The sequence below is a fragment of the Meles meles genome, chromosome 17 (genome assembly GCF_922984935.1).
Source record: "Meles meles chromosome 17, mMelMel3.1 paternal haplotype, whole genome shotgun sequence".
In the NCBI taxonomy this organism is placed as follows: Eukaryota; Metazoa; Chordata; class Mammalia; order Carnivora; family Mustelidae; genus Meles; species Meles meles.
The window spans coordinates 38,724,372-38,736,867 of record NC_060082.1 but is presented as its reverse complement, the minus strand read 5'-3'; the positions used below and the strand labels follow the sequence as shown (position 1 = coordinate 38,736,867).

The following is a 12,496-nucleotide window of genomic DNA, read 5'->3' as shown; positions in this document are numbered from 1 at the left end:
AAGCATACTAAACTGTGCTTTATTACGATTTCTTTTGGCAGCAGTGTATAACCATGCCCTTCACTTAGCACATATTTGTTGAGCGCAAGCTTACGTGAGGCTTTACCACAAGTTCGTGACAATTACTGTGTAATTATAGAGCAATTACTCTGTAATTGTTCTGTGATGGGTGCTACAGGGGCTCAAAGGAGAAATCCACTGGAGCTGGAAAGTAAGACAAGTGAGTCCTAGCAGAAGGAGTCAGCTATTACCGAGGCAAACCAGTTAGTACTGTCCCCTGCAGGACATGGGAAAGGAAAACGTGGCTGGCATTTGGGCAGTCTCGGGGTTACAGTGCAGAGTAGGAGGTAAGGTTAGCAGAGTTGGAGGCCACCAGTCCAGAAGGATCTGGTGCACTTGGCTAAGGAGTTTAGACAGAGTGCCTTTGTCAGAGTAGGTGTTAGGAGTAAAGGGCTTTTGTGGCTAGATTAGCTTGGGAAATGTAGAGTTAATGCTTTCACTCCAATCTGAGATGCCATGGATTTGAGGGTTTAGTATGATAGTATTTATTATGTCAAATACTGTTTGAAAAACTTGTAAGAAAATTGGTGATCTTTTTGAGTATGTGTTTGTGTGTGTGTGTGTTTTTATGGATGAAAAGCAATACATGGAGAAGGACATTGAGATTTGAGATGATAGATATATCTGGTGGCTCAATTGGTTAAGCATCTGACTCTTGACTTTGGCTCAGGTCTTGATCTCAGGGTCGTGGGTCCAAGCCCCGGGTTGGGTCCCATGCCTCCTTAAAGAAGAAAAAAAGATTTGAGGTGATGTGATCCCAAAACCTGGTTTCTTTTAACAGGTTTTTTTACCTTTGCCCCCAAAAAACATTTTGCCCATTCTCTGACCCAAAATCTTAGCACAGTTAAGTGGATTCCATGAACATGGTATTTCCACTTGACATAGGTTAGTGTAGAGACACTGTACTTGTGAAGATATAGCATTCATATTCCCATTTATTTTCAGCTTTAGTTTTTTACAGGATTATATTAATGTGCTGAATTAGTGTTTTAGTTAAGTACTTCCGAAGTCGTTTATCGTCAGTTTAGAAGAGACTTTGCGGGTCCGAAGCACCACTGTGACTGAGCCCGTCCCAAAGCCTAGGCATCCTGCTCAGTGATGGCGGCCTCTCTGACCAGTGGTACCACACTCTCGCACAAACCCCTGCCTTCTTTGCCTTCTCCTGGCGAGGGGTCAGAAGCAGTGGCAGTGTTAGCTAGTTTTTATCAGACATGGTGGTCTGGACTAGGTGATAGAATAAATGATAAATGTAGGGTCGGTATATTAAACACATCCACTTGTTAGTGACATTTCTGACAAAAAAATTCCCAACCTAGTTTTATCAGAGGAGTTCCAGTCCCATCCCCCCCCCCCTTTTTTTTAAGATTGTATTTGAGGAAGAAAGAGGCATGAGTAGGGCAGGGGGCCAGAGGCAGAGGGAGAAGTGGACACCCACTCTGAGTACAGAGCCCAACTGAGGGCTCTGTCCCAGGACCCCGAGATCATGTCTTGAGCCAAAGTCGGATGCCCAACCAACTGAGCCACCCAGGCGCCCCCCCAGACCCATTTTTAACTGCTTCTGGGTCCTCACCATCAGAATTCCACAGGCACAGTACCAGTCTCAGTCCGTGTTTAACCAAAGTCTAACACTTACCTCAGTCACTTTTTGCTACCTCCAGCCAAGTCCCTCTTGTTCTGTTTGCTGTGCACATCCTTGCCCCGTACAACAGAAACCTGCAGGTGGTCTTTGGACATTTCTTGTCTCGTCCTGTCGTATGTGTTTTACATCCCCAGTACATTCTGGTCTGACCTCTTGGAGTCTACACTGTCTTAGGTTGGGACCTCGTTTCTTGTGACCGTAGTGGCTCGTGTCGGCCCTTTCGGGGTGTCCGTGTCCTGCATCTGTTCATTCTGATTCATCTGCCACATCATCGTGCATGTTCTCCACCTAAAACCAGACACCCTTGTTATGTATCCACCAGCTTAAAATTCTTCAGCAGCTCGCCCCTTACAGGGAAATTGAGCCCCTTAACCTCAAGCAGAGGTGTCCGCTCTACCAAGAGGCCAGCAGCTCTTGCCAGGGTGGTGTTGGTCTCTGTCCCTAAAATGTGTGGCAGGGGAAGGACACGTAGCCTTCGGGTTAGCAGACCTGGCCGAAGTAGTGTTGGTGGCCAGCACTCATTCCAAGGAGCAACTTAGCAGCAGCCACTCGAGAGGCAGTTGGCGGTTCCTCAGAATACGACACCTAGAGCCTGTGGCTCCACTCTGGCACGTGTGCCCAGAGTCTGTGCAGTCCTGGCAGCATTGTGTATAGTAGCTGAAGCTGGAGACAGGCCAGATGCTCATTGGCTGCTGAATGGATGAACAAAAGAGGGTAGATCCATGAAGTGGACTATCGCCCAATGGAAAGGAGGGAGATAACGCACACTCCAGCATGGATGAACTCTGGAACATTCCGCTGAGCGAGAGAAGCCAGTTACAGAACGCCCCAAGTTGTAGGATCCCGTGTGGCTGAAATGTCCTGAACGGGCAAGTCTGTGGAGAAGGGAGTGTGGGGGACGGGAAAGAACTGCTAACAAGTGTGAGCTTTGTGGGGCAACGAGAAAGTTCTCAGCTTGGATAGCAGTGGTGGCTGCATAACTCCATGAACATACTCAAGGTCACGGGATTGCATACTTGGAAGGGTGCATTCTGTGGTGCGTAAGTTTTATCTCAGTCAAGTGTTTTCAGAAATAAATAAGAGGTTGCTCTTTGTGCTTTTGGTTTCCTCAGAAGCCTCACGGGCATAAAGCCTGTGTCGTCGTTAGAGTTCCATCTGGCACACTGTGCCTGGCGTGGAGTAGATGCCCACGAGATGTCACAGCGTGAGTGAGGCTTTATGATGCGAGCTGTCGGACCTTCGGGGAGGGGACATTGGTGAATCTGTGAGCGCCTCCTCAGAGTCCATTACACTGTCCAGATAGATCCTTACTGCTGTTCCGGTTCCGATGCCAGAAAACTGTGGACTATAGGGACTCTAACCAAGTCATGTCCTTCCCTCCTAGGATACACACCTGCTAAAACTGCTCAAAACCTTAGAAGGACATGCTTACGGCGTCTCCTACATCGCGTGGAGTCCGGACGACAGCTACCTTGTTGCTTGTGGCCCAGACGACTGCTCTGAGCTGTGGCTTTGGAATGTCCAAGTGAGCACGTTCTGTCCGTCCTTGAGCCTTTCCATTTGGTGGGCCTGTCCTGCACTCATTCCTTGTAGCCTGATGCTCGCTAAAACACAGCCAGCCAACCAGCCTCAGCGACCAGAGTGGATCCCATGTGACAGAGCTCGGGTGTCCATGCTGAACAACCCAAATGTCATACTGACCATAAGAGAGTATTTAAAAGAAGGACGAAAGAGTATTTTCAGGAATGTTGTGCTTTGTGCTGTGGAATTCCTACTGTTTACTGTGGTACTTTTACTACAAGCAGATTTTTATGGTGGTCTCATAATTTGATGATTATATATGAAACTTGATTGTATATGAAACTTAAACTTTCAAGTATGCAAACGTCTGCAGGGAGCCAGAGCTCTCGTTTGGGTGGTGGTCATACTGTCGTCTCCTTAACTGTTCCATATGTTGATCTAGTTTAGGAAAAGTAATAATGTTTCAGTACTTTTAGTAAGGGCTCTCTTCCTGTTTGTAAACCCAAACTTGACCTTCGTCCAGGATCCCTTTGTTGTTGTTGTTGTTGTTGTTTTACAAAAATTAGCATTTAGTTCCATTATTTTTGCACTGTGTTTTGAAGACCTTAAAATTCCTATTTAATTTTTTTAACTTCTTTCTGTAAGGTGGCTGGTTAGATGCTGTTCTTTTCATTTTTCTGCCCCGAGGCGAGGGCATGGTCCAGGCTGTGGTCTGAGGGTACTGGTATGCACTGACAGGGTAGGACTGTGAGTTCGGGGACCTATACATGACTTGGTTTGTACTGAGAGAGTAGAGCTGAAGCTATGCACAAGCGTGCAGAGGGCAGAGCGAATACTGAGATGTCCCTGAGGGTGATCCGCTGTAATTCCTGCTCTGCTGTTACATAGCACAGTCTTCTTACTGCTCACTTACTACTTACATTTCAACCCTAGTTTTTCAGTAGGAAAGTTGTTGAGTATTAAGAAAAGTGGAAGAATATAGTGGTGACCCTTGCCCACCACCTGGGATTCTGCGATGACCATTCTGTACATTTTGTGTGGACACGCATGCATGCATGCATGGAGACACATACACACAGACATCCATGTCCAAAACATTTGGAAGGAAATTACAGATGTGATGTTTGATACCAAATACTGAAGCATGTACCTTCTAGAAAATAACAGCTTATTCAAGAACGTTAGCTATCATTCTCTAATATCTAATTTTCATTTCGTAGTTAAAAATCCCCAGTTGTTCCCCAAATGCCTTTAGGCCATTTTTATCAAACCAGCGTGTCATTGGTGTTTGTGATTGGGTTCGGGGAGCAGCAAAGCCCAGAGGAGGAGACTGCTTTCTCTCAGTAGAACAGACTGGGATGAATCTGACCTAAAAGATAAAATGGGTGGTGGTGGTTGTTGTTTTTCCCACTAAAGCTTTTTATTTGCCCCTCAAGAGAAGATGTGTGGAGTCCTGATCCTCCAATAATAGACTCGAAATTGATGGTGTCTGTAGTCCTCCTGTCAGTCAGTTCTGAGTTTCTGGACAGTTAGAGGGTGTTCTAGCTGAACTGTTTGTGCGTTACTTTACAGACTGGGTTTTCAGTCAGTTTGCACATTGTTCCTCCTATCGTGAGGTAGTTTCCTCATGATCGACTCCCTCATATACCCACTGTCGTCAGCACAGCAGAAGAAAAGACCGTTTCTGCCTCAGCACTTAGTGTGTTAACGTGTGTGTGAACACAAAATGTGCAAGATTCAGCCTCTGCGTGTGTACGTGGGATTCTGAACTTTTAACTGTTTCTGTCCAGCAGTCCAAAAAAGATAAATGGATGAGACCTATTAGCAGCATGGGGAAAGATTTTTAAATTGCTGATATTTTTTTTTTTTTTTCCAGTGTAAAGGGAGAGCTCTGGCTTTCTGTTTTCATGCCCTCTTTGCTTTAGTACTTGGCCGTGTTCCCTGATCATACACTTTGTTTTTACCTTTTTTTTTTTTTTTTTTTTTTTTTTTTTTTTACTTTTGATTACCCATTTCTCACAGGAAAATTATGCCTATGTACTTTTTATAATGCCAAGGGCAGCTATTATCTCTCAGAGCCTGTTTCTAATCCATGAACAAAATGGAATCAAGACTAGATTAAATGGTATGTGTCTACCTTCTAAGTTCAGTAACTTAGAAAAAATAACAGGTGGGTATCTTAGGGTTGTAACCAGTAAATAGTCTTTCTTACTTGGGAATCCTTTAAAACAGCTGTGCTAAACTGTACAAAAGCCTCTTTTCTGTACTTTTAGTTGAGATGAAATTAGATATCAGAAAAATAATTGTCATTTCTCTCTTCCCATCTTCCCTACTACCTTTCCAGCATCTCAGATTTCACATAATTGAGAACTGCTGCACCCTTGCCTTAGTTCAAGGACCTAGTTTTTCTGTCCATTCATCATGTTCTTGAGGAACTGCTAATGGCAGTCTGGGACATGGACAAGTAGGGGGATCTCGGAGGGAGTAGGGTGTGTAGCGCTGGGCTGCTTGTCATTTTACTTGGAGAAAATATGATTTGATTTATAAATGTAATTGAAAATGAGAGTTTTATTAGAGGTTCTGTCATCAGATCTATTGTTGGAGTTGCCTGTGCTGAACATTGTTGAGCTCCCAATTCTTCCTCTGAGCACTGCAGTCTTGTTGTTTGGTTGGTTGGTTTTTTTGTAAGTCCAGTTAGAACAGTTCGTTTCTCTCACTAGGAACACCAAACGAACCTGATATCCCAGTTACTATTTTTTTTCTTTATACATTCACTTTAGAAGCCTATCTTGAGGGACACCTGGGTGGCTCAGTGGGTTAGGCAGCTGTCTTTAGCTTGGGTCATGATCCCAGGGTCCTGGGATCAAGTCCTACATCGGGCTCCTTGCTCAGCAGGGAGCCTGCTTCTCTCTCTGCCTCTGCCACTCTGCCTACTTGTGCTCTCTCTCTGACAAAAAAAAAATAAAATCTTTAAAAAAAAAAAAAAGGGGGCGCCTGGGTGGCTCAGTGGGTTAAAGCCTCTGCCTTCAGCTCGGGTCGTGATCCCAGGGTCCTGGGATCGAGCCCCACATCAGGCTCTCTGCTCCGTGGGGAGCCTGCTTCCTCCTCTCTGTCTGCCTGCCTCTCTGCCTAGTTGTGATTTCTCTCTGTCAAATAAATAAAATATTAAAAAAAAAAAGCCTATCTTGAAGGTCTTAGCCACAGTTTTATTTCTTTGTAGACGGGAGAGCTAAGGACAAAAATGAGCCAGTCTCATGAGGACAGTTTGACGAGCGTGGCTTGGAATCCAGATGGGAAACGCTTCGTAACTGGAGGTCAGCGCGGCCAGTTCTACCAGTGTGTGAGTACCTCCTGCCCTGTCCACGGCCTGCTCCATTTGTTGAAATAAAAAATGTATTTGACTCGCTATCTTTTAGGAAATAGATTGTATGAAGACCTACTTAGCTATCTTCCTAATAAGCACCGTCCAGTAGAACTTTCTGCAGTTTTTTCTGCAGTTTTTTCTTTTTGTAACCATTTTTAAATGCTTATACAAAGTCTAGACTTCAAGTTTAGTAAAATGTTAAAAAGTTATTTTACTAAATATTTTGTCCTCATAAATAAGTTTCTAATGTTACAGGATTGAAAATATTTAGCACTTCTTTTGAGGCTCTAGGTTTTGTATCCAAACTCTGCTGAATTTCATGAGTTGACTGTCTTTAAATATGTGAGGACTAAAAGCGGTGATGGGCACTACCAGAGAACCTTCCAGTCTTTATTTGAAGTAACTTCTGATTACTCTCTGCCCCATTAATCTTGGGCTCATGGGTGATGAAAGTAAGGACTCAGTGACCAATCTTGTGACAAGGCAGACTCTGCCATGGCCATCCGTCTGGTGTCCATGTCGCGCATCACAGCCTGGCCCCCTGCCAGTGAGCGCTTCCACGTGTGGTCTTAAGATTAAACAAGATCATGAATCCCGTAAATCATTCAGTGTAGCTAAAGATCACACATCATAGAGGCCTCTGTGTGGCCACTGCAAACCACTGGTATCTTGATAAGCCAGCCATGGGACTCGTGGAACATCGTGTCCTGTCCCCAAAGCCTGGTTATGAGCCTTGAGTTCTTTTCTTCCCCAATTTGTCTCAACACACTTTATTGGTCTATCTGTGATTTTCCCAGTAGTTTAAAAAGTTACTTCTGGAGTTTCTATCCACGGGCTAATATACAACTTGGATTTTTTTATTTATTTTTCCTTTAACATAGGTATAATAGACATATAGCATTGTTAGCTTCAGGTATAGAACATAATGATTTGATATTCATATGCATTAAAAATTACCACCACAGTAATTAGCTGTTCCCATACACAGCTGTGATGAGGACTTTTAAGATTTATTTTCTTAGCAACCTTGAGATACACAGTCCCGCTGGTCCCCATGCTGTACTTTCCAGCAGCGAAGCCATTTACTCTTGAATCCTTGGCTGCAGGATGACCCTGTGTATCTCTGCTGACCCCACCGTCCCCTATGGTGTTGACACCATCAGGGCCCAGGACTCAGCAGCTCCCCCATCTGTGGAACAGAAATGGGATGCCTCTTGGTCTGTAGAACGCATTGCAAATTTGGTGATGTTTTTAAAATGTCCTAACGGGGCCTGGGTGACTCAGTGGGTTAAAGCCATTGCCTTCTGCTCAGGTCATGATCCCAGGGTTCTGGGATCGAGCCCCGCATAGGTCTCTCTGCTCTGTGGGAGCCTGCTTCCTCCTCTCTCTCTGCCTACTTGTGATCTCTGTCTGTCAAAAAAATTTTTAAAATCTTAAAAAATAAAAGAACTTGGATTTTCTTTAAAAAAAAAAAGTCCTAACAGCTTCTGAGTTCTGTAAAGCTGTAGTTAACATCATAGTAATCTTTTCCATATCCCAACTTCTGAATAGTAGAGGACAGATCCCAGTATAGTGCATTTTAAAGGAATATTTGAATTCTTTCCCAGTAGAAGTGAGACCTTCACTTGGAACTTGGGATTCTTCTTTCCCTGTGTGTATTGTATTTATTTGTGCCTGGCGGATTATTGAAGGGAAAATGGATTTCCCAGAGATTCTGTCCCTCTCCCCCGAGGTATTGTTGTAATGAAATTGGACCTATAGTCACATTTTCATGATGAAAACCACTTTATGGAACAATTAAGTGGAGCAGGAAAAAACAGACTTACTACTAAAAGATGCTACTGAGATTCTTTTGGTTCTTTGCTTTCTGAGCACTGTTTCATAATGGGGTTAATAGTGAATTTCTCCTCAGGATTTAGACGGGAACCTCCTTGATTCCTGGGAAGGGGTGAGAGTGCAATGCCTTTGGTGCTTGAGTGACGGCAAGACTGTTCTGGCATCAGACACACACCAGCGGATCCGGGGGTACAACTTTGAGGACCTTACAGATAGGAACATGTAACTGTTTTTTTATCCGTTAAATAACTATTTGATTTATATGAAAATATGTGGTGGAACTCGCTATTTGATCCAATTTTAGTATATGTGCTGCCGAAGCGAGCACTGGAACTCGCTATTTGAGAAGAGTTTTTATGTTTTGGTTTGGACTTGACCCTAAAATGGATTGGTGGTCGGGTGGTGCTTCGTAACCATTAACTCAGATTTTTTTTCTTGATTGAAATACAGTTTGTCATACTGATTATAGACAAAATTGCAGTGTTTAAGCTAGAACATTTTATATTTGATCATTTGAATGTTCTTGATTCTTATGTTGCTTTTGACAGATTATTTTCTGGTTACAGAGTACAAGAAGATCATCCCATTATGTCTTTTACTATTTCCAAGAATGGCCGATTAGCTTTGTTAAATGTAGCAACTCAGGTAAGTTTATTATAATTATAAAGTTTTAACTTAGTTCAAAATATATGATTTTTGGTATATACATATATAAATAAATATTTTTACAAATTCTTAAACTTCACCTATGTGTTTGATCCTTAAGTTTGTAAAGTCAACCTTAAATGTGTCAGAACGTTGTCATTTTGTGTAATGGAATTGAAAATGTTCCATCAGGCAAAGGGATATTCACAGTGTAAAACTCTTTTGAGTTGAGGAAGAATAAGTGTATCTATTTTCTTTTGCCTACAGGGAGTTCATTTATGGGACTTGCAAGACAGAGTTTTAGTAAGAAAGTATCAAGGTGTCACTCAAGGGTTTTATACGATCCATTCATGTTTCGGAGGCCATAACGAAGACTTCATCGCTAGTGGCAGTGAGGGTGAGTTGTGTGCACATCACTATCGATTCGTGTGTCTGGACGGCATGGGGGCTCTGTCCTTGTCTCAGTGCATGAGGGTAGCCATGTCTCCGGGCAAATGCAGATTAAAAATTCTTTGAGTTTTATTTCTCAAGTACACTGTTTATTTCCCTGTTTTGGAATGCCTGAGTCCTCTGTATCAAACCAAGATTTAGTTAAATCAGTACTCTTTCGTGGTGGTGTGCAGAGGCTTGTTGAATCTATGAAGTCAGTGTCAATTATGATGTGTTACCTGATTGTAGACAAATCTGACTCTAGTTAGGATCTGCAGTGTTTCTTTAGTGGCCGAAGAGAGTAATTTAGTTTCATGATTCTTCATGGTCTCAGAAAAGCTGAAATTCTAGAATTGTCTCTACTACTTTCAAATACATGTGCTCTCCAGCCTACTAACATCAGTATTCCAGGCAGGCCTCTTCCCAAAGTCATCAGTCTAATTTAAAATAGAAATTGCTTAAAATCGAGGGACCCCTGGGTAGCTTAGGTGGGTTAGCATCTGCAGTGGGCTCAGGTCATGATCCCAGAGTCCTGGGATCAAGTCCCAGGTTAGGCTCCCTGCTCAGTGGGGAGCCCGCTTCTCCCTCTGCCTCTGTCTGCTGCTCTGCCTACTTTGCTCTCTCTCTCTCTGTCAAATAAATTTTTTAAAATCTTTAAAAAAAAAAAAAGAAAAAGAAATTTTTTCAAATAGGCAACACAGATAGCTGAGCATTAAAAGCGAGTGTGCTTTTCAAGGCGCTAGAAGCATAAATAATGGCAAAATCTCATTCAGCACATTTTTCTTGAGTACGCTCTGTGCTGCTCTGAACACTACAGCAGCACATTAATTCAGTCACTTTTAAAAATACTGAGTTTAGGGGCACCTGGGGATCTCAGTCATTAAACGTCTGCCTTTGGCTCAGGTCATGATCCTGGGGTCCTGGGATGGAGCTCTGAACTCGGCTTCCTGCTCAGCAGCGAGTCTGCTTCTCCTTCTCCCACTCCCCCTGCTCGTGTTTCCCCTCTCGCTGTCTCTCACTCACTCTCTGTCAAATAAATAAGTAAACTTTAAAAATAAAAAAAAGTGCTGAATCTAGTTTTACAACATAGACCAGGGAACTGGATTCTTTGCCAAGTGTTCCATTCATCATCCAAAGTGTTGACCACGCCTATCTTGACAAAAAATTGATCTCGATGGATAAGAGTAACACATGAGTTTTCCCTTTGTGTATAAGGTACTTTTAAAAATTAGGACAAAGACTTTTAGGGAGTCATATGAAGCATAGGAATTTATCTGTTATTTCTTTCTCTAAAAAAAAAAATCTGTCAGGGCACCAGGGTGACTCAGCCATTTGAGTGTCCGACTCTTGATTTCAGCTTGGGTCATGATCTCATGGTCATGGGATTGAGCCCTGCGTCAGACTCCATGTTCAGCGGGGAGTCGGCTTGGGATTCTTCTCTCTCCCTCTTCCTCTTCCCCTCCCCTCCGCTCACACTTCTTTCTAAAAGAAAAAAAATCAGGTAAGATTGAAGAGAGAGGAGAGTTGGTTTGTAGGTGACACTTTGGAAAAGTTCACATCTTTTCAGTTATTTTCTTGCAGATTCTGCAATGGCTCCTCTTTTGGCACAGTCCAAACACCAAAGCCTTCTGCCTGCTTGTTAGGCGCCCTCCCCGCCCCCACCAGGTCTCTTTCCTGAGCTCCGTTCAGCTCTGCTTCTGGGGGGCTTCCCCTCTTGGTTATGCCCCCCAGCCTTTCTAAACATTACATCAGCCCTAGAAGAGTTTCAGAATACGTGTGGCTACCATTATCCCTAGTGATGTCAGTGCTTTTGTTTTAAAGCCCAAACTGACTTTGAACTAATGATGAATCATCATTAATCAGACCACATTATATTCTGTTTCGGGCTAAAAATGAACTGTGAGGTGAAGAGATGAGCTTTCTGACGACTCAGGTGCCTTAGAATGGTCCTGAGGAACATTTTCAACACCAACTGGACATGGTGAATGCATCATGTCCCAAGATGATCACATTAATCCATTTGTCATTTATTTGCAACGAATTTATTCTAAGAACCTTCCAAATCACCAAGTACATGAATGTCAGTGTAAAATAGAGCAATTTGAAAATGTTTTCCCAAGAAAGTTATGCCATTATGCCAGCTTTTCCAGTGGGCAGGCAATGTGTAGAAAACCCTGCTTTTTCTTTTTTTTTTTTTTTTTTTTAAGATTTTATTTATTTATTTGACAGAGAGAGAGATCACAAGTAGGCATAGAGGCAGGCAGAGAGAGAGGAGGAGGAAGCAGGCTCCCCGCGGAGCAGAGAGCCCGATGCGGGGCTTGATCCCAGGACCCTGAGATCATGACCCGAGCCGAAGGCGCGGCTTAATCCACTGAGCCACCCAGGCGCCCCCCTGCTTTATTTTTTTATTATAGCACAAGCCGTGGGTTCCACGGACCACAGCATCCATCCAAGTTCAGTCAGCAAGCCTGTCACTCTGACCCTGACCCCTTCAGTCCTTGGGCTTGTGCCTCTCCAGCAGACACCGTCCTTGGGTGTGTGCACACAAAGCATTTCCCCCTGGCGGTGAGCAGGTCCCCACTCACTCACACTTTTTTTTTTTTTTTTTAAGATTTTATTTATTTATTTGACAGAGATCACAAGTAGGCAGAGAGGCAGGCAGAGAGAGAGGAGGAAGCAGGTTCCCTGCTGAGCAGAGAGCCCAATGCGGGGCTCGATCCCAGGACCCTGGGATCATGATCTGAGCTGAAGGCAAAGGCTTAACCCACTGAGCCACCCAGGTGGCCCTCACTCACACTTTTTAATGTGATTTTCTTTGAGAACTTCCTCGGTTCAAGGGGGAGCGTAGCTAATCTGCTGTTTTGTCTTTCTCTGGGGTTTTTGGTTATTGTTCGTTTTTTTAAGATTTTATTTATGAGACAGAGAGAGGGAACACAAGCAGAGGGAGTAGGAGAGGGAGAAGCAGACTTCCCGCCGAGCGGGGAGCCCAAACCAGAGCTCAA

At 43.6% G+C, this 12,496-nt stretch overlaps 1 protein-coding gene across 4 annotated transcripts in view; it reads left to right on the top strand.

The window, feature by feature from the left end:
* The window catches only part of WDR26 (WD repeat domain 26), a 45,328-nt gene that overhangs the window by 24,510 nt on the left and 8,322 nt on the right, over positions 1 to 12,496 (top strand). For 2 of the 4 annotated variants that reach the window (XM_045983672.1, XM_045983670.1), the window contains exons 8-12: positions 3,084 to 3,224; positions 6,441 to 6,560; positions 8,497 to 8,642; positions 8,987 to 9,065; positions 9,333 to 9,462. In XM_045983672.1, the coding sequence (XP_045839628.1) occupies positions 3,084 to 3,224; positions 6,441 to 6,560; positions 8,497 to 8,642; positions 8,987 to 9,065; positions 9,333 to 9,462 (616 nt within the window). Of the gene's footprint in view, positions 1 to 3,083; positions 3,225 to 6,440; positions 6,561 to 8,496; positions 8,643 to 8,968; positions 9,066 to 9,332; positions 9,463 to 12,496 lie in introns of all 4 variants that reach the window. The other 2 variants (XM_045983671.1, XM_045983669.1) reach the window with 1 other exon arrangement.